This window comes from Salvelinus fontinalis, chromosome 28 (assembly GCF_029448725.1).
Source record: "Salvelinus fontinalis isolate EN_2023a chromosome 28, ASM2944872v1, whole genome shotgun sequence".
NCBI classification, from domain to species: Eukaryota; Metazoa; Chordata; class Actinopteri; order Salmoniformes; family Salmonidae; genus Salvelinus; species Salvelinus fontinalis.
This window is the reverse complement of record NC_074692.1, coordinates 42,599,407-42,625,487: the sequence shown is the minus strand read 5'-3', so window position 1 is coordinate 42,625,487 and position 26,081 is coordinate 42,599,407. Positions and strand designations below refer to the sequence as shown.

Sequence of the window (26,081 nt, the reverse complement as noted above, 5' to 3'; positions counted from 1 at the left end):
ACCCCAACTCACGCCCTGACCAACTAAACATAATCAAAATAACATAAAAATAGGTCAGGAACGTTACAGAACCCCCCCCTCAAGGTGCGAACGCCGGGCGCACCAGCACAAAGTCCAGGGGAGGGTCTGGGTGGGCAGTTGACCACGGTGGTGGCTCAGGCTGAGGGCGAGGTCCCCACCCCACCATAATCAATCCCCGCTTCTTTATCCCCCTCCCAATGACCACCCTCCCACTAACACCACCTAAATGAGCGACCAGCACCGGGAGAAGGGGCAGCACCGGGACAAGGGGCAGCACCGGGACAAGGGGCAGCACCGGGACAAGGGGCAGCACCGGGACAAGGGGCAGCACCGGGACAAGGGGCAGCACCGGGACAAGGGGCAGCACCGGGATAAGGGGCAGCACCGGGATAAGGACCAGCACCGGGATAAGGGGCGGCAGGTCCTGGCTGAGGGACTCCGGCAGGTCCTGGCTGAGGGACTCCGGCAGGTCCTGGCTGAGGGACTCCGGCAGGTCCTGGCTGAGGGACTCCGGCAGGTCCTGGCTGAGGGACTCCGGCAGGTCCTGGCTGAGGGACTCCGGCAGGTCCGGACTGTAGGGCAGCTCCGGACTGTAGGGCAGCTCCGGACTGTAGGGCAGCTCCGGACTGTAGGGCAGCTCCGGACTGTAGGGCAGCTCCGGACTGTAGGGCAGCTCCGGACTGTCGGACGTCTCTGGCAGCTCCTGACTGGCGGGCGTCTCTGGCAGCTCCTGACTGGCGGGCGTCTCTGGCAGCTCCTGACTGGCGGGCGTCTCTGGCAGCTCCTGACTGGCGGGCGTCTCTGGCAGCTCCTGACTGACGGACGGCTCTAGCGGCTCCTGACTGACGGACGGCTCTACTGGCTCGGGACAGACGGGCGGCTCTAATGGCTCGTGGCAGACGGATGACTCAGATGGCGCTGGGCAGACGGATGGCTCAGACGGCGCTGGGCAGACGGATGGCTCAGACGGCGCTGGGCAGACAGATGGCTCAGACGGCGCTGGGCAGACAGATGGCTCAGACGGCGCTGGGCAGACAGATGGCTCAGACGGCGCTGGGCAGACAGATGGCTCAGACGGCGCTGGGCAGACAGATGGCTCAGACGGAGCTGGGCAGACAGATGGCTCAGACGGAGCTGGGCAGACAGATGGCTCAGACGGAGCTGGGCAGACGGGCCGTTCAGGCACCGCTGGGCAGACGGCAGACTCTGGCCGGCTGAGACGCACTATAGGCCTGGTGCGTGGTACCGGAACTGGAGGTACCGGGCTGAGGGCACGCACCTCAGGGCGAGTGCGGGGAACAGGAACAGGGCACACTGGACTCTCGTGGCGCACTCTAGGCCTGGTGCGTGGTACCGGAACTGGAGGTACCGGGCTGAGGGCACGCACCTCAGGGCGAGTGCGGGGAGAAGGAACAGTGCGTCCAGGGCTCTGGAGACGCACAGGAGGCTTGGTGCGTGGTGCCGGAACTGGAGGCACTGGGCAGGGGTGGGAAGGTGGCGCCGGATATACCGGACCGTGAAGGAGGACACGTGCTCTTGAGCACCGAGCCTCCCCAACCCTACCAGGTTGAATGGTCCCCGTAGCCCTGCCAGTGCGGCGAGGTGGAATAGCCCGCACTTGGCTATGCAGGCGAACCGGGGACACCACCTGTAAGGCTGGTGCCATGTACGCCGGCCCGAGGAGACGTACTGGAGGCCAGATACGTTGGGCCGGCTTCATGGCATCCGGCTCGATGCCCAACCTAGCCCTCCCAGTGCGGCAAGGTGGAATAGCCCGCACTGGGCTAAGCACGCGTACTGGGGACACCGTGCGCTTTACCGCATAACACGGTGTCTGACCAGTACGACGCCCTCTTACTCCACGGCAAGCCCGGGGAGTTGGCTCAGGTATCCAACCCGGCTTCGCCACACTCCCCTTTAGCCCCCCCCCAAGAAATTCTTGGGTGAGCCTCTCGGGCTTCCAGCCTCTCATCCGTGCTGCCTCCTCAATCCACCGCTCCTGGGCTGTGGCTGCCTTCTTCACCTCCCGAGAGCGGCGATTCTCTCCAACCCTTCCCCAGGGTCCTTTTCCGTCCATGATCTCCCAAGACCATTCCTCCTGTGTCCAGTGCCTTAGTTCTTTCTCTCTCTCCTCAATCCGCTTGGTCCTGTTGTGGTGGGTGTTTCTGTAAAGGCAGTCAATGTTGTTCTCCCCCTTAGACGAGAAGGAGCATGGATAGGACCAAGATGCGGATTGAGGGAAATAAGCCATCTTTTAATGAAGAACAGCAAACAAGACACTACAAACTACAAAACAACAAACTAACAAACCTTCAACCGTCCTGTGTGGCCCAAACACTGACACAGGAACAAACACCCACAAAAGCCTACTGCCTATGGCTACCTTAAATCTGGCTCCCAATCAGAGACAAATGAATGACAGCTGTCTCTGATTGAGACCCAATCTAGGCAGCCATAGACATAACTAGACAACCTAACAAACACTATCCCATACACATACAACACCCATGGACTAACCAAACACACACAACATACAATGCCCACCCCAACTCACGCCCTGACCAACTAAACATAATCAAAATAACATAAAAATAGGTCAGGAACGTTACACTCCTTCTGCTGTCCAGCTGTTTTACTCTGTCTCTCTCTCTCTCTGCTGTCCAGCTGTTTTACTCTGTCTCTCTCTCTCTGCTGTCCAGCTGTTTTACTCTGTCTCTCTCTCTCTTTGCTGTCCAGCTGTTTTACTCTGTCTCTCTCTCTCTGCTATCCAGCTGTTTTACTCTGTCTCTCTCTCTCTCTGCTGTCCAGCTGTTTTACTCTGTCTCTCTCTCTCTGCTGTCCAGCTGTTTTACTCTGTCTCTCTCTCTCTCTGCTGTCCAGCTGTTTTACTCTGTCTCTCTCTCTCTGCTGTCCACACATTTTCCATTGTCTCTCTCTCTCTCTGCTGTCCAGCTGTTTTTCTTTTGTCTCTCTCTGTTGTCAAACTGTTTTCCTTTGACTCTCTCTTAACTATCCAGTTGTTTTTGATTGTCTCTCTCTCTGCTGTCTAACTGTTTTACTCTGTCTCTCTCTCTCTGCTGTCCAGCTGTTTTACTCTGTCTCTCTCTCTCTCTGCTGTCCAGCTGTTTTGCTCTGTCTCTCTCTCTCTCTGCTGTCCAGCTGTTTTACTCTGTCTCTCTCTCTCTGCTGTCCAGCTGTTTTACTCTGTCTCTCTCTCTCTCTCTGCTGTCCAGCTGTTTTACCCTGTCTCTCTCTCTCTCTGCTGTCCAGCTGTTTTACTCTGTCTCTCTCTCTCTCTGCTGTCCAGCTGTTTTACTCTGTCTTTCTCTCTCTCTGCTGTCCAGCTGTTTTACTCTGTCTCTCTCTCTCTCTGCTGTCCAGCTGTTTTACTCTGTCTCTCTCTCTCTCTGCTGTCCAGCTGTTTTACTCTGTCTCTCTCTCTCTGCTATCCAGCTGTTTTACTCTGTCTCTCTCTCTCTGCTGTCCAACTGTTTTACTTAGTCTCTCTCTCTCTGCTGTCCAGCTGTTTTACTCTGTCTCTCTCTCTCTGCTGTCCAACTGTTTTACTTAGTCTCTCTCTCTCTGCTATCCAGCTGTTTTACTCTGTCTCTCTCTCTCTGCTATCCAGCTGTTTTACTCTGTCTCTCTCTCTCTGCTGTCCAGCTGTTTTACTCTGTCTCTCAATTCAATTTTTTCAATTCAATTAAATTCAATTCAATTTCAATGTCTCTCTCTCTCTGCTGTCCAGCTGTTTTACTCTGTCTCTCTCTCTCTGCTGTCCAGCTGTTTTACTCTGTCTCTCTCTCTCTGCTGTCCACACGTTTTCCGTTGTCTCTCTCTCTCTATCTGCTATCCAGCTTTTTTCCTTTGTCTCTCTCAGCTGTCCAGCATTATTCCTTCATCTAGCTCATCTGTCCAACTGTTTTCCTTTGACTCTCTCTGCTATCCAGCTGTTTTCCGTTGTCTCTCTCTCTCTCTCTCTCTCTGCTGTCCAGTTGTTTTCCTTTGTCTCTCTCTGCTGTCTAGCTGTTTTCATTTGTCTCTCTCTGCTGTCCAGGTGTTTTCCTTTGTCTCTCTCTCTGCTGTCCAGCTGTTTTCATTTGTCTCTCTCTCTGCTGTCCAGCTGTTTTCATTTGTCTCTCTCTCTGCTGTCCAGCTGTTTTCCTTTGTCTCTCTCTGCTGTCCAGCTGTTTTCATTTGTCTCTCTCTGCTGTCCAGCTGTTTTCCTTTGTCTCTCTCTACTGTCCAGCTGTTTTCCTTTGTCTCCCTCTACTGTCCAGCTGTTTTCCTTTGTCTCTCTCTGCTGTCCAGCTGTTTTCCTTTGTCTCTCTCTGCTGTCCAGCTGTTTTCCTTTGTCTCTCTCCGCTGTCCAGCTGTTTTCCTTTGTCTCTCTCTACTGCCCCGCTGTTTTCATTTGTCTCTCTCTGCTGTCCAGCTGTTTTCCTTTGTCTCTCTCTACTGTCCAGCTGTTTTCATTTGTCTCTCTCTGCTGTCCAGCTGTTTTCCTTTGTCTCTCTCTGCTGTCCAGCTGTTTTCATTTGTCTCTCTCTACTGTCCAGCTGTTTTCCTTTGTCTCTCTCTCTACTGTCCAGCTGTTTTCCTTTGTCTCTCTCTCTCTGCTGTCCAGCTGTTTTCATTTGTCTCTCTCTGCTGTCCAGCTGTTTTACTCTCTCTCTCTCTCTCTCTCTACTGTCCAGCTGTTTTCCTTTGTCTCTCTCTACTGTCCAGCTGTTTTCCTTTGTCTCTCTCTCTCTGCTGTCCAGCTGTTTTCATTTGTCTCTCTCTACTGTCCAGCTGTTTTCCTTTGTCGCTCTCTCTGCTGTCCAGCTGTTTTCATTTGTTTCTCTCTGCTGTCCAGCTGTTTTACTCTGTCTCTCTCTCTCTCTCTACTGTCCAGCTGTTTTCCTTTGTCTCTCTCTCTGCTGTCCAGCTGTTTTCCTTTGTCTCTCTCTACTGTCCAGCTGTTTTCCTTTGTCTCTCTCTCTACTGTCCAGCTGTTTTCCTTTGTCTATCTCTCTACTGTCCTGCTGTTTTCCTTTGTCTCTCTCTGCTGTCCAGATGTTTTCCTTTGTCTCTCTCTACTGTCCAGCTGTTTTCATTTGTCTCTCTCTACTGTCCAGCTGTTTTCCTTTGTCTCTCTCTACTGTCCAGCTGTTTTCCTTTGTCTCTCTCTCTGTTGTCCAGCTGTTTTCATTTGTCTCTCTCTCTGCTGTCAAGCTGTTTTACTCTGTCTCTCTCTCTCTCTACTGTCCAGCTGTTTTCCTTTGTCTCTCTCTCTGTTGTCCAGCTGTTTTCATTTGTCTCTCTCTACTGTCCAGCTGTTTTCCTTTGTCTCTCTCTCTGTTGTCCAGCTGTTTTCATTTGTCTCTCTCTCTACTGTCCAGCTGTTTTCCAATGTCTCTCTTTGCTTTACAGGTGTTTACTTTTGTCTCTCTCTGCCTTACAGGTGTTTTCTTTTGCCTCTCTCTGTGCTATCCAGCTAATTTCCTTTTTCTATCTCTGCTGTCCAGCTGTTTCATTTACTGTTGAAGTCGGAAGTTTACATACACTTGGGTTGGAGTCATTAAAACTTGTTTTTCAACCACTCCACAAATTTCTTGTTAACTTCTCTGCGCTACGGATCCCTTTAGCGGGATCATTTCCCTAAACAACCGCTGAATTGCAGGGCGCAAAATATTACTAAAAATATTTATAATCATGCAATCACAAGTGAAATATACCAAAACACAAAACACTTGTTGTTAATCCACCTATCGTGTCAGATTGTGAAAATATGCTTTGCAGCGAAAGTAATCCAAGCTTTTGTGAGTGTATCAATCATTGCTAGAACAGCTAGCCCCAAATTAGCATGGTCATGAAAGTCAGAAAAGCAATAAAATTAATCGCTTACCTTTGATAATCTTCGGATGTTTGCACTCACGAGACTCCCAGTTACACAATAAATGTTATTTTTGTTCGATAAATATTACTTTTATAACAAAAAAACACAATTTGGGTTGCGCGTTATGTTCAGAAAACTACAGCCTCGTTCCGGTCCTGAAAGGCAGAAGAAAATTCCCAAACGTATCAGATTCAAAAATATTACAAAAAATATTTATAATCATGCAATCACAAGTGAAATATACCAAAACACAGCTTAGCTTGTTGTTAATCCACCTATCGTGTCAGATTTTGAAAATATGCTTTGCAGCGAACGCAATCCAAGCTTTTGTGAGTGTATCAATCAATGCTAGAACAGCTAGCCCCAAATTAGCATGGTCACGAAAGTCAGAAAAACAATAAAATTAATCGCTTACCTTTGATAATCTTCGGATGTTTGCACTCACGGGACTCCCAGTTACACAATAAATGTTATTTTTGTTCGATACATATTACTTTTATAACAAAAAAACGGCATTTGGGTTGTGCGTTATGTTCAGAAAACCAAAGCCTCGTTCCGTTCGACGAAAATTCCAAAAAGTATCCGTAATGTTTGTAGAAACATGTCAAATGTTTTTTTATAATCAATCCTCAGGTTGTTTTTAACAATCATAATCAATAATATTTCAACCGGACCGTAATCTATTCAATAAAAGAGAGAAAGAAAATGGAGAGCTACCCCTCTCGCGCGCAGGAACAAATCAAAGGACACCTGACTAGTTTTGAAAAATCTCGCTAATTTTTCAAAATAAAAGCCTGAAACTATGTCTAAAGCCTGGTCACAGCCTGAGGACGCCATTGGAAAAGGAATCTGGTTGATACCTCTTTAAATGGAAGAAAGACGGGCAAGGAAACACAGATAAAAAAATTAAAAAAAAATCACGTCCGGGTAAGATTTCCTCAGGTTTTCGCCTACAGATTCAGTTTTGTTATACTCACAGACAATATTTTGACAGTTTTGGAAACTTTGAAGTGTTTTCTATCCTAATCTGTAAATTATATGCATATTCTACGATCTGGACCTGAGAAATAGTCCGTTTACCTTGGGAACGTTATTTAAAAAAATATATATAATCTGACCCCTAGCGTCAAGAGGTTAACAAACTATATTTTTGGCAAGTCAGTTAGGACATCTATGTTGTGCATGACTGTCACGCCCTGACCTTAGTTACTTGTTTATGTCTCTATTTTGGTTTGGTCAGGGCGTGAGTTAGGGTGGGCATTCTATGTTTTGTTCTATGTTTTGTATTTCTATGTGTTTGGCCTGGTATGGTTCCCAATCAGAGGCAGCTGTAAATCGTTGTCTCTGATTGAGAACCATACTTAGGTATCCTATTCCCACCTGTGTTTGTGGGTAGTTGTATTCTGTCTCTGTGTCTGCACCAGACAGAACTGTTTCATGTTGGTCTATTTTTGTTATTTTGTCTTAGTGTTTTGAGTTAAAATAAATATTAACATGGACACTTACCACGCTGCGTTTTGGTCCACTCCTTCTTCCTAGGACGATCGTTACAATGACACAAGTAATTTTTCCAACAATTGTTTACAGAGACAGATTATTTCACTTATAATTCACTGTATCACAATTCCAGTGGGTCAGAAGTTTACATACACTAAGTTGACTGTGCCTTTAAACAGCTTGGAAAATTCCAGAAAATGATGTCATGGCTTTAGATGCTTCTGATAGACTAATTTACATAATTTGAGTCAATTGGACTTGTACCTGTAGATGTATTTCAAGGCCTACCTTCAAACTCAGTGCCTCTTTGCTTGACATCATGAGAAAATCAAAAGAAATCAGCCCAAAAATTGTAGACCTTCACAAGTCTGGTTCATCCTTGGGAGCAATTTCCAAACGCCTGAAGGTACCACGTTCATCTGTACAAACAATAGTACGCAAGTATAAGCACCGTGGGACCACGCAGCCGTCATACCGCTCAGGAAGGAGACGCGTTCTGCTGCATAGAGATGAACGTACTTTGTTGCGAAAAGTGCAAATCAATCCCAGAACAACAGCAAAGGACCTTGTGAAGATGCTGGAGGAAACAGGTACAAAAGTATCTATATCCACAGTAAAACGAGTCCTATATCGACATAACCTGAAAGGCGCTCAGCAAGGAAGAAGCCACTGCTCCAAAACCGCTAGAAAAAAGCCAGACTACGGTTTGCAACTGCACATGGGGACAAAGATTGTACTTTTTGGAGAAATGTCCTCTGGTCTGATGAAACATATGAAACATATGTGTTTGGCCTTGTATGGTTCTCAATCAGAGGCAGCTGTCTATCATTGTCTCTGATTGAGAGCCATACTTAGGTAGCCTGTTTTCCCACTTTTGTTGGTGGGTGGTTATTTTCTGTTCAGTGTTTTTCGTCACCTTACAGGACTGTTCGTTTGTCGTTTTTGTTGTTTTGTTCAGTGCTCTGTTGTTTATTAAAATAATGAACACTTACCACGCTGCACCTTGGTCCTCCTCTCCTTCTCCTGATGACAAGCGCTACATTGTTCTGCCCCTGAACAAGGCAGTTAACCCACTGTTCCTAGGCCATCATTGTAAATAAGAATTTGTTCTTAACTGACTTGCCTAGTTAAATAAATGTAAAGTAATAACAACAAAAAAGTGATATATTGAAGCAACATCTCAAGACATCAGTCAGGAAGTTAAAGCTTGGTCGCAAATGGGTCTTCCAAATGGACCAAATGACCCCAAGCATACTTCCAAAGTTGTGGCAAAATGGCTTAAGGACAACAAAGTCAAGGTATTGGAGTGGCCATCACAAAGCCCTGACCTCAATCCTATAGAAATTTTGTGGGCAGAACTGAAAAAGTGTCTGCGAGCAATGAGGCCTACAAACCTGACTCAGTTACACCAGCTCTGTCAGGAGGAATGGGCCAAAATTCACCCAACTTATTGTGGGAAGCTTGTGGGAAGCTACCCAAAACGTTTGACCCAAGTTAAATAATTTATAGGCAATGCCACCAAATACTGATTGAGTGTATGTAAACTTCTGATCCACTGGGAATGTGATGAAAGAAATAAAAGCTGAATATAAATAATTCTCTCTACTATTATTCTGACATTTCACATTCTTAAAATGAAGTGGTGATCCTAACTGACCTAAGACAGGGAATTTTTACTTGAATTAAATGTCAGGAATTGTGAAAAACTGAGTTTAAATGTATTTGGCTAAGGTGTATGTAAACTTTCAACTCAACTGTATCTCTCTCTCTCTGCAGTCTAATTGTTTTCCTTTTACTCTCTCTCTAATCTCCATCTGTTCTATTTTGTCTCTCTCTGCTTTACAGCTGTTTCCTTTTGTCTCTCACTACTGTCCAGCTCTTTTCCTTTAAATCTCTGTGCTGTCCAGCTGTTTCCATTTGTCTCTCTCTGCTGTCCAGCTGTTTTCCTCTGTCTCTCTCTGCTGTCCAGATATTTTGATTTGTCTCTCTCTGCTGTCCAGATATTTTGATTTGTCTCTCTCTGCTGTCCAGATATTTTGATTTGTCTCTCTCTGCTGTCCAGATATTTTGATTTGTCTCTCTCTGCTGTCCAGATATTTTGATTTGTCTCTCTCTGCTGTCCAGATATTTTGATTTGTCTCTCTCTGCTGTCCAGCAGTTGTCTGGTCAACAGACAGAGAGCAAAGCTCACAACTATCATTGTGATGAAAGTCAAAGTATTAATTTCCTTTGTTCTTATAAGAAACATACAAGAATTCTAAAAATACAGACGTCTCGTTTGTGTGTGTGACTCAAGTCTTATTTCAGTCTCTTTCTAAACAGTAGCCATAGAAGCCACATTCTCAAACTTACTGTGTGTGGTCAAACAAGGAGAAACATAACACTGTACAGAGAAAGAGACAGAGAGACAGAGAGACAGAGAGAGGCAGAGAAAGGGAGAGAGAGAGAGAGAGAGAGAGAGAGAGAGAGAGAGAGAGAGAGAGAGAGAGAGAGAGAGAGAGAGAGAGAGAGAGAAAGAGTGAGAGCTGAGAGAGGGAGACAGAGAGTGGTAGAAGTAGGGTGAGCGGGGAGAGAGAGGGAAAGATCGTGCAAGGGAGACAGAGTCTCCCAGTATAGGCTGAGAGGAGGCAGCCGCAGTCATTTATGGGCCATGGAGCTAAAGTATTTCTGCAAACAGTCTCAGGAAATCTTTGAAGGCTGGACCAACAGACGGGGTACTGCCAGTCTAAAGGGGGGTTTGCTCAGCAGCCTGTGACCAGCCATACCACATACCAATTCCTCTTATGCTTCTCTTCTGTATATTTGAGTACTGTTCTGATGCCTCTCTCCTGTACATTTCAAAGAAAGTTCTCCTGACTTTGGGGAGGGTGTGGCTTCTAGGTGAATTGGAAATAGGGCAAGACATTACACAAACTAAATGTCCTATCTCAGCTTAATCAATGAAGCTAAATCAATGGAGCTAAATAAATATGTCCTTCCTATTTTAGTTATCTGTCCCTGCTTCTCAATGTGGTGGATTTGCCTTATTGTGAAGCCTTATTATGAAGCCTTATAGTGAAGCCTTATTGTGAAGCCTTATTGTGAAGCCTTATTATGAAGCCTTATAGTGAAGCCTTATAGTGAAGCCTTATTATGAAGCCTTATAGTGAAGCCTTATAGTGAAGCCTTATTATGAAGCCTTATTGTGAAGCCTTATTATGAAGCCTTATAGTGAAGCCTTATTGTGAAGCCTTATTGTGAAGCCTTATTATGAAGCCTTATAGTGAAGCCTTATTATGAAGCCTTATAGTGAAGCCTTATTGTGAAGCCTTATAGTGAAGCCTTATTACAACGCCTTATTGCGAAGCCTTATAGTGAAGCCTTATAGTGAAGCCTTATTGCGAAGCCTTATAGTGAAGCCTTATAGTGAAGCCTTATAGTGAAGCCTTATAGTGAAGCCTTATTATGAAGCCTTATAGTGAAGCCTTATTATGAAGCCTTATAGTGAAGCCTTATATTGAAGCCTTATAGTGAAGCCTTATAATGAAGCCTTATATTGATCACTGACTTAAATAACTCCAAAAAGCATAAAGATGGAGAAGGATTGCAGTGTCTTTTAACTACCTCAATTTGTGTTAAAATCAGAGTACATAATGAGCAATAACAAGGATTTCTGTCACATGCATGAGTTCAATTCTAAATAAGGTCAGCATCCTGATTTCTTACCAAGCCTTCACAGGCGCTGATGGCGGCTGTCCCGCGCGCATTAGTAGAATCCGTCACCGTGCCGATCAGGTGGCACGCCTTCTCCCCTGTGGTACGGGGCTCAGTCCGGTTCACACTCCCATTTCGTCTCTCCAGAATATAATCGTTTGACACCAAATATTTGTTGACTGTTAAATTGAAAACCAAATCACGACCCTTGTAGTTCACCTTATAATAAACGCGTTCCTCCAAAGGCCACAAGTCTCGCTTACGCCGCCCGCGGTGTGCCAGAGAGTGGGAGAAAAACTGTCCATCTCTGAAAATTTTGACTGGATGGACCACGGACACATCTGACTGGAGAAAGCGACCTGAGGATAAAATGGAAAATGAAGTACGGTGGAATTATCAATAGCCTACAAGATCATTTATAAAAAACTGACTACCAACGCAAATTCATGCACTAAGCTTGCAATGGCTATAAAGTACTTTGTGTGAAATTGCAACAATAAAATCGAAACATTATTGCAGTTATTATAGCCTAGTTGTAACAACTGAGACATACTGACCTGATTCTGCATCGGGAGAGAGGAGGCTGCCAGGCAGCGAGAACTCGGCATGGCTTGCTGCCAAAAACAAAACAGAATGTAGCAGAGAAAGAACCCGACTCACCCGCGGACATTGCATATTTCATCTAACCAAAATCAAGAGATTTAAAAAGATTCACAGGCATTGAAGTCCCAATTGTGCTTTATAGGCAGTCTAGCGACCTCTTCGTTCCATCAACGGCCAGCGTCATGGATGAGGAGGAAAACTTTAGGCTGGTTACAGAAAAGTGTGAGAAAGGGAGAAAGCTGCAACTTTGCGTGGGAAGGGAGGAGTAATAGGCTAGTAGTGTCTCGTTTCTCGAGAGGGGAGCGGAGGGGCGAGAGGGGAGCGGAGGGAGCGGAGGGGCGAGAGGGGAGTGGAGGGAGCGGAGGGGAGCGGGGGGAGGGGAGGGGAGCGGAGCGGAGGGGCGAGAAGGGAGCGGAGGGGAGCGGAGGGGAGCGGTGTGGTGTGCAGCTGCAACGCAGTGGGAGATAACTCAAACGCTCTCTCACTCACCCCCTGTGCTTTTAGAGCAAATCAAGTAAACTCTGTGCTCTAAACCGTTTATTCAATATTCCAATTCAATTCGATGCCTAAGTAGGCCTAGAATTAGTAGGATAACCCTGTAAAATAGCTTCCTTTTTCATTTTCAGTATGCCTTGCGGTCAAGTCTCTGCAGGGTTGAATTTGAGGGCTACTTCTACTACTATTCAAGAGCCAAAGTGGTGTTTCATATGCACATTGAGTGGTGTGAGTAATGAACCTGTCCCCTCAAGACCATTAAAAAAGATGGACTAGAAATTTAAGATTTGACCTGATTTTCCTGGAAATTACTTTTTGTCTTGACTTTTTGGTGATTTAAGATACATTGTGAATGAATTAAATCTATTTACCTATCCATCTATTGAAGTGATTTTTTCTGAATGAAAACCGCATGTCTCTCAGTCATAACCTGACTCACTGGTGGTGCCAGGGTCTGGTATTTAAAAAATAAATCTTAACCTTTATTTAACTAAGCAAGTCAGTTAAGAAGAAATTCTTATTTACAATGACGACCAACAGCGGCCAAACCTGGACGAATTGTTGGCTGCCCTATCATGACTGGTTGTGATACAGCCTGGATTTGAACCAGGATGTCTGTAGTGACACCTCAAGCACTGAGATGCAGTGCCTTAGACTACTGCACCACTCTGGAGATCACAACACTCAGATCAGACCCAGGCACAGATCAGACCCAGGCACAGACCCAGACCCAAACCTAGACCCAAACCTAGACCCAGACCTAGACCCAGATCCAGAACTAGACCCAGACCCAGACCCAGACCCAAACCTAGACCCAGACCTAGACCCAGATCCAGAACTAGACCCAGACCTAGACCCAGATCCAGACCCAGAACTAGACCCAGACATAGACTCAGAAATAGACCCAGACCCAGACCTAGACCCAGAACTAGACCCAGACCCAGACATAGACACAGACCTAGACCCAGACATAGACACAGACCCAGATCCAGAACTAGACCCAGACCTAGACCCAGACCCAGACCTAGACCCAGACCCAGATCCGACCCAGACCTAGATCCGACCCAGACCCAGACCTAGACCCAGACCCAGACATAGACCCAGACACAGACCCAGACATAGACACAGACCCAGAACTAGACCCAGACATAGACACAGACCCAGACATAGACCCAGAACTAGACCCAGACCCAGAACTAGACCCAGACATAGACCCAGACCTAGACCCAGACCCAGACCTAGACCCAGCATACTCATCTGTCTGGGGGGACACATACAGAGATGAGAGTGAGGTGCCTTGTTTCATGTTAAATAACTGAGGTCTGGAGGACCTACACTCAAACACACACACACACACACACACACACACACACACACACACACACACACACACACACACACACACACACACACACACACACACACACACACACACACACACACAATAACAATTCTCAGTGAACCAGCAGGGTTTTGGGGGGCAGTGGGAGACAGAGTGAATGATGGGATGAGGGAGAGGGAGGGAGAGAGAGAGGGGGGAGAGAGGTAGAGGGAGGATAGGGAGGTATGGACTGAATGAGTGATTGAATAAATTAGGAATGATTGATTTGATATTTGAGAGAGAGAGAGAGAGAGAGAGAGAGAGAGTGGGGGGGGGGTGATAGAGGGATTCATTAGATAAAAGATGAATGGAGGTTCGAGGAAAACCCTGTTCTCAGGAAGTTCCACATAGATTTTTCTAGAGAACGTGGATCATGTTGTAGCCCTCTGGACACACACCTCTCAGTAAACCTGTGGGATTTTCCAGCCAGCGCATAACAGCACAGTAAACCAATTTTATTGAGACGTTTATGTCATAACAGCAACCCCTAGCTATTTCAGTAGTAACTAGTGCAGAGGCACCACACCCACAGCCACATACTCAAAGCTGAGCAATAGAGATGGCATTATCTGATATGACCGGTTATAAACTGAGATAGGGCAGGGGGCCGAGTTTGTGAATTTGTTGGTTTGATATGTTGCTTAAACTTCAAATGAAATAGCCTATGACAAATTACTTGTCTAAACACAATATTCTCATGTGTTTAGCTACTCTTAATGAAAACCATTCATTGACCTGGCCAAGGCTTTTGACTCTGTCAATCACCACATCCTCATTGGCAGACTCGACAGCCTTGGTTTCTCTAATGATTGCCTCGCCTGGTTCACCAACTACTTCTCTGATAGAGTTCAGTGTGTCAAATCGGAGGGTCTGTTGTCCGGGCCTCTGGCAGTCTCTATGGGGGTGCCACAGGGTTCAATTCTTGGACCGACTCTCTTCTCTGTTTACATCAATGATGTCGCTCTTGCTGCTGGTGATTCTCTGATCCACCTCTACGCAGACGACACTATTCTGTATACTTCTGGCCCTTCTTTTGACACTGTGTTAACAACCCTCCAGGCGAGCTTCAATGCCATACAACTCTCCTTCCGTGGCCTCCAACTGCTCTTAAATACAAGTAAAACCAAATGCATGCTCTTCAACCGATCGCTGCCTGCTCCTGCCCGCCTGTCCAACATCACTACTTTGGACGGCTCTGACTTAGAATATGTGGACAACTACAAATACCTAGGTGTCTGGTTAGACTGTAAACTCTCCTTCCAGACCCACATCAAACATCTCCAATCCAAAGTCAAATCTAGAATTGGCTTCCTATTCCGCAACAAAGCATCCTTTACTCATGCTGCCAAACATACCCTTGTAAAACTGACCATCCTACCAATCCTCGACTTCGGTGATGTCATTTACAAAATAGCCTCCAAAACCCTACTCAATAAATTGGATGCAGTCTATCACAGTGCCATCCGTTTTGTCACCAAAGCCCCATATACTACCCACCACTGCGACCTGTACACTCTCGTTGGCTGGCCCTCGCTTCATACTCGTCGCCAAACCCACTGGTTCCAGGTCATCTACAAGACCCTGCTAGGTAAAGTCCCCCCTTATCTCAGCTCGCTGGTCGGTCACCATAGCAGCACCTACCTGTAGCACGCGCTCCAGCAGGTATATCTCTCTAGTCACCCCCAAAACCAATTCTTCCGTTGGACGCCTCTCCTTCCAGTTCTCTGCTGCCAATGACTGGAACGAACTACAAAAATCTCTGAAACTGGAAACACCTATCTCCCTCACTAGCTTTAAGCACCAGCTGTCAGAGCAGCTCATAGATTACTGCACCTGTACATAACCCATCTACAATTTAGCCCAAACAACTACCTCTTTACCTACTGTATTTATTTATTAATTTATTTTGCTCCTTTGCACCCCATTATTTCTGTCTCTACTTTGCACTTTCTTCCAATGCAAACCAACCATTCCAGTGTTTTTTAGTTTTTATTTTACTTGCTGTGTTGTACTCACTTCGCCTCCATGGCCTTTTTATATTTTATTTATTTATACATATATCTGTTTGCCTTCACCTCCCTTATCTCACCTCACTTGCTCACATTGTATATAGACTTATTTTTTTTTCACTGTATTATTGACTATATGTTTGTTTTTACTCCATGTGTAACTATGTGTTGTTGTATGTGTCGAACTGCTTTGCTTTATCTTGGCCAGGTCGCAATTGTAAATGAGAACGTGTTCTCAATTTGCCTACCTGGTTAAATAAAGGTTAAATAAAAAAAAATAAAAAAATTGTTTGTATGTCCAATACAAGATACATGGCAGCCATTCTGTTGGAACATGATCCTCTGCCAAGGCACCAGATTCAGTTTTTTCCCAGAGATATATCTAAATATCCCAAAAGGCTTTTCAACTCAGAATCATGCTCACAGTACTTTTTTTAATCAGTCCTTATCCCAGAGCAATAAATCTAAATACAGTGAATTCAGAAAGTATTCAGACCCCTTGACTTTTTACACATTTTGTTACGTTACGGCCTTATTCTAAAATGGATTAAATAATTTTTTCCCCTCATCAATCTACACACAATACCCCATAATGACAAAGAAAACACAGGTTTATTAATTTAGCAAATTTATAAAAATGTATAAAACGGAAATATCACCTTAACATAAGTATTTAGACCATTTACTCAGTACTTTGTTGAATCACCTTTGGCAGCGATTACAGCCTCAAGTCTTCTTGGGTATGAATCTACAAGCTTGGCACACTTGTATTTGGGCAGTTTCTCCCATTCTTCTCTGCAGATCCTCTCAAGCTCTGTCAGGTTGGATGGGGAGCGTCGCTGCACTGCCATTTTCAGGTCTCTCCAGAGATGTTTGATCGGGTTCAAGGCCAGGCCACTCAGAGATTTGTCTCGAAACCACTCCTGTCTTGGCTGTGTGCTTAGGGTCGTCAAACTTTTGCCACAGTCTGAGGTTCTGAGTGCTCCGGAGCAGGTTTTCATCAAGGATCTCTCTGTACTTTGCTCCGTTCATCTTTCCCTCGATTCTGACTAGTCTCCCAGTCTTTGCCGCTGAAAAACATCCCCACAGCATGATGCTGCCACCACCATGCTTCACCGTAGGGATGGTGCTAGGTTTTTGTCAAGACGTGACGATTGGCATTCAGACCAAAGAGTTCAATCTTGGTTTCATCAGACCAGAGAATCTTGTTTCTCGTGGTCTGAGTCCTTTAGGTGTCTTTTGGCAAACTCCAATCGGGCTGTCATGTGCCTTTAACCAAGGAGTGGCTTCCGTCTGGCTACTCTACCATATAGGCCTGATTGGTGAAGTGCTGCAGAGATGGTTGTCCTTCTGGAAGATTCTTCCATCTCCACAGAGGAACTCTGGAGCTCTGTCAGAGTGACAGGCCCTTCTTCCCCGATTTCTCAGTTTGGCCGGGCAGCCAACACTAGGAAGAGTCTTGGTGGTTCCAAACTTCTTCCATTTAAGAATGATGGAAGCCACTGGGTTCTTGTGGACCTTCAATGCTGCAGAAATGTTTTGGTACCCTTCCCTAGATCTGTGCCTCGACACAATCCTGTCTTGGAGCTCTACGGACAATTCCTTTGACCTCATGGCTTGGATTTTTCTCTGACATTCACAATCAACTGTGGGACCTTATGTAGACAGGTGTGTGCCTTTCCAAATCATGTTCAATCAATTGAATTTACCACAGGTGGACTCCAATCAAGTTGTAGAAACATCTCAAGGATGATCAACGGAAACAGGATGCACATTAACTCAATTTCGAGTCTCATAGCAAAGGGTCTGAATACTTATGTAAATAAGGTATTTCTATTTTTTATATTTAACACATTTGGAAACATAAAAAAAAAAAATGGGTTTGTCATTGTGAGGTACTGTGTGTAGATTGATGAGGGGGAAAAAAAACTATTGAATACATTTTAGAATAAGGATATAATGTAAAAAAAAATTGGGGAAAAGACAAGGGGTCTGAATACTTTCCGAATGCACTGTATATTGCTCTGGCGTATCCCAAAAGGCTTTCCAAGTCAGCATCAACAGTGTTTTTTTAATCAGTCCCAGAGATTACCCAAACTGACCTAAAAAAATCGAATGTGTGTGTGTGTGTGTGTGTGTTTGTTTGCTTGTGTGTGTTTCTCTGTGTGTGTGTCTACTATGGTCCTGGACCACCAGCTATGTGTTTAGATCTTGGTTTAATATCAGACTCACAATAGGGACTTACTCACCTAGTCTGCAGGTTAAGGTAAATTCACACAATACCAAGAAGGAAGGTACGGAGCGGAATGTAGTGTTGGCAATGTCGTTTTATAGGTTATTCATAATTTTGCATTGATAGGTGTATGTACACCTGTCAGCCTTTCTTTCTCTGTCCATGGGATGGCGGTGTTCTACCTGACATGGTGAACTTTGGTCCAGACTCTTTTAGTACAGTGGTGGCTTGCCCTCTCAACCTCTCACAGATTGTAACTGTGTAAAGAAAGCCACAATAAGGACTAGCCACACTAGTGGAATTTGCTGTTTGCCTTCAAAATAAAAGTTCCCCATTGAAACATCCAAACGGATACAAATAGTGGAATATTGCCATTTTTGGACTAGATAATGGTAAACAAGGTTGGAATGCTGTTACATAACTTGAAATGATTACAATAATTAATTAATTTGACAATAAACATAAAAAAAACACTGTGGACTTATTAGACTGCATTATTGCCCTTGGGGGTATACATGTAGTACATTCCATTCGGAAAGCATTCAGACCCCTTCACTTTCTACATTTTGTTACGTTACAGCCTTATTCTAGAATGGATTAAATAAAATTGTTCCTCATCAATCTACAAACAATTTTTTATTTTATTTATTTTACCGTTATTTTACCAGGTAAGTTGACTGAGAACATGTTCTCATTTGCAGCAACGACCTGGGGAATAGTTACAGGGGAGAGGAGGGGGATGAATGAGCCAATTGTAAACTGGGGATTATAATACCCCATAATGACAAAGCAGAAACAGGCTTTTAGACATTTTTGCAAATTTATATATATAAAAAAAACTTAAATATCACACTTACATAATTATTAAGACCATTTACTCAGTACTTTGTTGAAGCACATGCCAGCAGCATACCACCCTGCATACCACTGCTGGCTTGCTTCTGAAGCTAAGCAGGGTTGGTCCTGGTCAGTCCCTGGATGGGAGACCAGATGCTGCTGGAAGTGGTGTTGGAGGGCCAGTAGGAGGCACTCTTTCCTCTGGTCTAAAAAATATCCCAATGCCCCAGGGTAGTGATTGGGGACACTGCCCTGTGTAGGGTGCCGTCTTTCGGATGGGACGTTAAACGGGTGTCCTGACTCTCTGAGGTCATTAAAGATCCCATGGCACTTATCGTAGGAGTAGGGGTGTTAACCCTGGTGTCCTGGCTAAATTCCCAATCTAGCCCACAAACCATCATGGTCACCTAATAATCCCCAGTTTACAATTGGCTCATTCATCCCCCTCCTCTCCCCTGTAACTATTCCCCAGGTCGTTGCTGCAAATGAGAACGTGTTCTCAGTCAACTTACCTGGTAAAATAACGGTAAAATAAATAAACATTTGACAGCGATTACAGCCTTGGTTCTTCTTAGGTATGACGCTGCAAGCTTGGCACACCTGTATTTGGGTAGTTTCTCCCATTCTTCTCTGCAGATCCTCTCAAGCTCTGTCAGGTTGGATAGGGAGTGTCGCTGCACCTCTATTTTCAGGTCTCCCCAGAGATGTTCGATCGGGTTCAAGCTCTGGCTGGGCCACTCAAGAACAGGTCTTTCCTTGCTCACCTCTCCCTCCAGCTTAAACTGTTAGTGTCCCACAAACATTTAAAGAATGACTTCCCCTAAAAAACAACCAATGCTTTATAAAATGGCCTATATGGCATTGATATGAGTCAGAAACATTTATTATTGTCAATATTGAATATAAAGTGTAAATAGGATAATTGTGGTCATAAAGTCTCATGTAAAACTGAGTTTGGAACCTGAGTGAGTCACGAGTAAATGAAGGTTGGGTTTTCATTACAATTATGTCAACAATTCATGCCCCCTTTTGCCAAGCTCCACGTGCAAATCGCCCCTCCGCCCACTTCGCTTCCCTTTGTGGGTCTTTATTGTTTCATTGCCCCCATCACGTTCAAAAGATTATGGCCATTTGACACTGAAAAGCCCTATAAGCAGTGGTGGAAAATGTACCCAATTGTCATACTTGAGTGAAAGTAAAGATTCGTTAATGGAAAATAACTAAAGTAAAAGTAAAAGTCACCCAGTAAAATTCTACTTGAGTAAAAGTCTAAAAGGTATTTGGTTTAAAATATACTTAAGTATCAAAAGTATAAATCATTAAGCAAACCAGATGGCACCATTTTCTTGTTTTTTTCATTTATGGAAAGCCAGGGGCACACTCCAACACTCAGACATAATTTACAAATGAAGCATGTGCGTTTAGTGAGTCCGCCAGATCAGAGGCAGTAGGGATGACCAGGGGTGTTTGGCTGATAAGTGGGTGAATTTGACTATTTTCCTGTCCTGCTAGGCATTCAAAATGTAACGAGTACTTTTGGGTGTCAAGGAAAATGTATGGAGTAAAAAGTACAATATTTTCTTAGGGAATGTAGTGAAGTAAAAGTAGTCAAAAATATAAATAGTAAAGTAAAGTACAGATACCCCAAAAACTACTTAAGTAAAAATAGTTCAAAGTACTACTTAAGTACACCACTGCCTATACGGATTGACCATGCCTCTGGGTCGACAGTGCATGCTTCTAGGAGGATGCACAGCCAACTAGGACTCTAACGTGCAGAATTGGTGGTTGGAGTTGGTTGGTCCCCAATGGGGGTGAGTATACTGGTAGCTAGACCATAAACTGCTGGTTATGTATATTTTGATAATCATTCTCACTTCGCTAGCATAGCTGACATTAGCTAGCTAGCTACCTAACATTAGCCTACCTCAATAAAACTCGGAATTGGCTTGGCAACACGATAACATTTCAAAAGAATGCAAATAATTAGTTGTAAAACCTTTTATCATGATTGTGATGTCGCCAGATTGACTTTCGATACAGTATAACTTTAGCGAGCTAACTACGATTGAGGGGACCACCGTATTTCATGGCAACATTGCCATCTCTTTAAGGTAAATTTGATGACATTGTTTCCTACTAATTATTTACCTACTTTAGCAATGTCACCGTACTTCCATGCCACTATAAGTTAGTGTAATTTAGACAAAACAATTACATTAGCCTCCGAGGTGCAACACATGTCTAGGGCACAAATAAAGCATGCAGCTATTGGATGCAGTTATGTTGGTAGTAGCTAACTTATGTCTGACTACAACAGTGTAAGAACCAGCAGCAACAAACCCAAACCAACCCAGGGCGATAGCAAAACATGTCACAGTTGAGTACATAGTGTAACGGCATCACCAGCTTGAATCAAATCGTGAGGCAGTCAGTCTACATCTGTAAAGCGCAGAATTAGCTTCCAAACAAGATTACATTATTTCTCAAGCTGTTTATAGTTCAGGGAAGATGACAATCGTTGATAGTGTTTTTCTGTTAGACAAAGTGCATAGTTGGGTGCCTGACTGATCCCCTGGTCATGAACAGATGCCGGGACCTACCAGAAGGAGCAGAAGTGGGTATCATAGCAATGTGACTTAAATAATTTCATTCACTGTTCACTTGATATTTTCACAGCTTGTCAGGCAAGACCTCAATAAAAGTGTGCCATGCAGCACAAGTAGCCTTGTGACACCTCCTCCATTGTTGCCAGTCTCCCCCGACTCTTATGAAAAGGACACGCCATCACGAGGCCTCTGATAGTAACCCCAGTTACTGCCCTGATAACACAGATGGTGAAAAGTTGTATTAAAAAAATACCTGGCTTGATAAACTAGTAAGCTAATTGCTCAGCCAAGCAGGTACAACTAGTAGAGTTATTTTGTTTGTAAAGTGCATTAGCAAAAAGATTTGTCCTTTCTGTAGAACAATTTGCAATTTTACACTTTTTTTTTTTTTTTTTTTATCCCATTTTCCCCCCAATTTTCGTGGTATCCAATCGCTAGTAATTACTACCTTGTCTCATCGCTACAACTCCCGTACGGGCACGGGAGAGACGAAGGTCGAAAGCCATGCGTCCTCCGAAGCACAACCCAACCAGCCGTACTGCTTCTTAACACAGCGCGCCTCCAACCCGGAAGCCAGCCGCACCAATGCGTCGGAGGAAACACCGTGTACCTGGCCCCCCTTGGTTGGTGCGCACTGCGCCCGGCCCGCCACAGGAGTCGCTGGAGCGCGATGAGACAAGGATATCCCTACCGGCCAAACCCTCCCTACCCCGGACGACGCTATGCCAATTGTGCGTCGCCCCACGGACCTCCCGGTCGCGGCCGGCTGCGACAGAGCCTGGGCACGAACCCAGAGACTCTGGTGGCGCAGTTAGCACTGCGATGCAGTGCCCTAGACCACTGCGCCACCCGGGAGGCCCAGCAATTTTACACTTGGCTGTCTATTATATCACCCTGCCCTCCCAGGCAATAAGATTGCCTTTTGTATTTATTAGAAAAATGTCCAGTTTGCAGCTGAATGTGCAGATGGTCTGGAGAATGGAGGAAGGGATAGGGTCGAGAAGGCAGGTTGTCGGGTGACCGTACCTCACTAATTGCAGGATTTCATCTGGAGAGAGAGGGGAGAAAGAGGTTAAGGCGGAGGGTAGTAATGTGTGAGTGGGACTATTGGACTCAATAGTCAGTGAATGAGGAGTGGATGTCATCAACCTTTTAAAAATGATTGACAAAGTTGTCCGTGGAGGATTAAGGAGGGAGGATAAGGTGGAAAAAGTTTCCTAGGGTTATAGTGATAGAAAGTGGCTTTGTAGTTGATACACAGGAAAATCAGATAGAGAGGAGGGAGTGGAAGGATGATAGGTCCTCCGGAAGTTTCGTTTTCAGACATTTTCGCTCAGCTGCCCGCAGCCCTGTTCTGTAAGCTCGCAATGAGTCACTCAGCCATGGAGCAGGAGGGGAGGGCCGAGTCGGCTGGGAAGAAAGGCGACAGTGCAAGTCATAGGATGCAGAAAGGGAGGAGAGTAGGATTGAAGAGGCACAATCAGGCGACAGGAGGGGGGAAGGATTTAGCAGAAGGGAAAGATGACAGCATTGAAATTGAAGAGAGAGTAGTGGGAAAGAGAGAAAGTGAAGACTATGATGGCGCATGACCATCTAGGTAGGGGCTGAGTGGTTAGGGTTGGAGGAAAGGGAGACAGAAAAGGGAACAAAGTAGTGATCAGAGACCTGGGGGGGTTGCAGTGAGATTAGTTGGCGGACAGCCTCTAGTAAAGATGAGGTCAAGCGTATTGCCTGCCTTGTGAGTGGGAGGGGACTGGGAAAGGGTGAGGTCAAAAGAGGCAAGGAGGGGAAAGAGAGAGTTGGAAAGAAATCAATCGAAGGCAGAAGTCGGGAGGTTGAAGTCGCCAAGTACAAATAGCTGTGAGCCATCAGGAAATTTGCTTATCAAGGTGTCAAGCTCAATAAACTCTAAGGGCACCTGTTGGGTGATATGACAACAATTTTAAGCTTGAGTGGACAAATGAGTGTCAGTATGGAATTAAAATGAGGAGATCTACTTAGGACAAATGAGTATCCCTGTGCCACCACCGCGATGATCAGATGCTCTCGGACTATGAGAGAAAACGTAGTCAGATGACGAGAGAGCAGCTGGACGACGCACAATTGGCCCAGCACCGCACACGGTAAGGGAGGGTTTGGCCGTTGGGGCTTTCCATTCTGCTCTAGTGACTCCTTGTGACAGGGCTGGGCTACTGCAAGCTGACTCAGGTCGAACAGTGTTTCCTCTGACACATTGGTGCAGCTGAGATAGGGGTGATAAGAAGTAGGTGGCCAGGCGGGTCATGTTTCAGAGGACACATGACTCGACCTTCATCTCTCCTGAGCTCATTGAGGAGTTGCCGAGATGAGCCAAGGGACCAAATTCAGGGAGACTGGAAAAAAAATTTGCAAAAAAATTATACATGACATCTATTACTTTTTATTGTATTTTGTTATTATTGAATATCAATGAGGGGGGATATGAGACACCATACAGGAAGGTATGACGACTGACATGTTTGGCAAGGTTGTCACGCCCTGACCTTAGAGATCATTTTAATTCTCTATTTGGTTAGGTCAGGGTGTGACTAGGTTGGGCAATATATGTTTTCTATTTCTTTGTTGGCCTGGTATGGTTCCTAATCAGAGGCAGCTGTCTATCGTTGTCTCTGATTAGGGATCATATTTAGGCAGCCTTTTCCCACCTGTTGTTTGTGGGATCTTGTTTTTGTGTAGCTGCCTGTAAGCAGCCCAGAACGTCCCATTTTGTTTTCTTCTGTATTGTTTTTGGTGAGTTTCATATTTATTAAACATGTGGAACTCTAAGTACACTGCACCTTGGTCCATTCATTCAGATGAGCGTGACAAAGGTATCCCCAGCACCTCTAGACACAATGTTGATAGGTACATATCTGTATCAGCTGTGAATGACAATAAAAGATGAAAGATAATATTAGCACATTGTTATACTACCAGAACACTGCTTCTACAGTAATGTGTGAAGGATGGTTTATTCTACATGGAACTGTTACACTTGAAAGTTATCAAAACACTTTGTTTAGAATGTCTACCTAAGTTCAGCACATTCTTCTTATACTACTCTGTAGGTTACTCAGAACGAGAAGAGTGCCATCCTCCTGCATCTCGCATCTGCCTGTAGTTATTGAACTCTGCCTGCTGGACCCATGAGGCAAACTCTGTCATGTCCAGGATGGAGTGTCATGCACTTCACCCCTCCTGACAGCACATGTCCATAACCTGTAAGACATGACATAGATGTAAGGGACTTCACTTCATCACCCACTGGAGACTTCGAGACAGAGGTAGAAATGCCGTTCTGGTTAGACAGCAGAAGTTGTATTCTACACACGACTGATTTTGATTTGTTAGGTAAAGTGTAGGCATACATATTTAGAAGCACATCAATACGATAATTACACCAGAACATTTTTGTCTTTGTAACACGAACACATCCATAGATTTTTAGTTGATGTACAGTGCATTCGGAAAGTATTCAGACCTCTTGACTTTTTCCGCATTTTGTTACGTTACATCCTTATTCTAAAATGGATAAAATACATTTGTTTCCTCATCAATCTATACACAATACCCCATAATGACAAAGCGAAAACAGTCAAATACATTAAAAAAAGACGACCATCCACCATCCCTAACCAAAATGCCGAAACCTACTTGAAGGTGACAGCACTCCATGTTGCTCCTAGTGGCCGGTTTCCACGTCATCTCCTAATGTCCTCAGACATGGATATCTGAGGTCGAATACTGAATTGTATCCTGGGTGACCTGCCTGTGTAGGACAGCTGAGCTGACCGAAGACCGGGGGCATCCAACTTGCAGTAGTTGATATTGTTTCCACGGTAACATGTATTTACATCACGCGATGAAACGTTGAAACTACGCTGCAAACTACTTTCGTAGGAAGGCGTTGTATAACGGATGTTTTATGAAACACATTCCAGCCATTGGCTCTTGCTATCTTGCCATAGCTGATTTGACAGAAATATCAGCCACATTGGATAGCCAGCTTCAGCTGTCACCAAGCTAGGCTAGCTAGCTGCTGTCAGCTTGGCTAAACACAAGATCAGGGCAGGTTTTAGCCTACACATAGAAATGAATTAGCTAACCATCTTGAGATGGAGAGTCAGTCAAGTTCTCAACTTCAAAACTTTGTTCTCTCCCTAGCAAAGCTAGCTTAGCTTCCGTCGCTGTACTCGCTACTGCACTTTGTTGTGATTGAATGGCAAAGACACACCCACATCAAACCACACTCCCAAGACAACTTTCGTTTGCCTTCTGTCATGGCCGCTAGCATTACTTTTATTTTACCTTTATTTAAGCAGGGAGTCACCCTTGAGACAAGGGTCTCTTTCACAAGGGATCCTGCATATACAATTTCACAAGACAAACTCAAAAAAAATATACAATATTTAACAAGTAAAATACAGCACAACACAAATATTCAAGGAAATAATTACATTCCTCAATTAGAAGGTTCCCAATCAATATTTGACATTACCCGAGCGGCACCAGAACATCCAATTGTAATGTATTTTGTAGTTGGTTCCACCAATGAGGTACTTTAAAGCTAACTGGATTTAGCCAGTTCGGTGGATACCCGATGAACTTCGAGAGTTAGCCAACCTTGTGAACGGATTTGGTATCTCATGTTTCTATATTTTAACATCAAATCTTCTTAATGAGCATTGATGAAAATCAGGAAGTGCAGTTCACCTTTTAACACCTGTTAGTTCAATTAGTGGGAGGAGCCTACAATGAACAACTAGACAAAATGTGCTGACAATAACCACGTTTCTATCAACAG

The 26,081-nt window shown here is 44.7% G+C and overlaps 1 protein-coding gene and 1 long non-coding RNA gene across 2 annotated transcripts in view; both read right to left on the bottom strand.

Moving 5' to 3' along the window:
- The window catches only part of adamts12 (ADAM metallopeptidase with thrombospondin type 1 motif, 12), a 49,250-nt gene extending 37,262 nt beyond the window's left edge, over positions 1-11,988 (bottom strand). The window contains exons 1-2 of the mRNA XM_055887787.1: positions 11,650-11,988; positions 11,105-11,451 (exon numbers count right to left, since the gene is read on the bottom strand). Of these exons, the coding sequence (XP_055743762.1) occupies positions 11,105-11,451; positions 11,650-11,767 (465 nt within the window). The 5' untranslated portion in view covers positions 11,768-11,988. The remainder of the gene's footprint in view (positions 1-11,104; positions 11,452-11,649) is intronic.
- An 8,648-nt stretch (positions 11,989-20,636) lies between these two features.
- On the bottom strand, positions 20,637-25,563 carry LOC129826744 (uncharacterized). Its single transcript, XR_008755076.1, has 3 exons — positions 24,932-25,563; positions 24,310-24,496; positions 20,637-24,159 (listed from the first exon to the last, which is right to left on the bottom strand). It is a non-coding gene; the product is annotated as an uncharacterized LOC129826744 (long non-coding RNA).
- Positions 25,564-26,081: the final 518 nt, after the last annotated feature.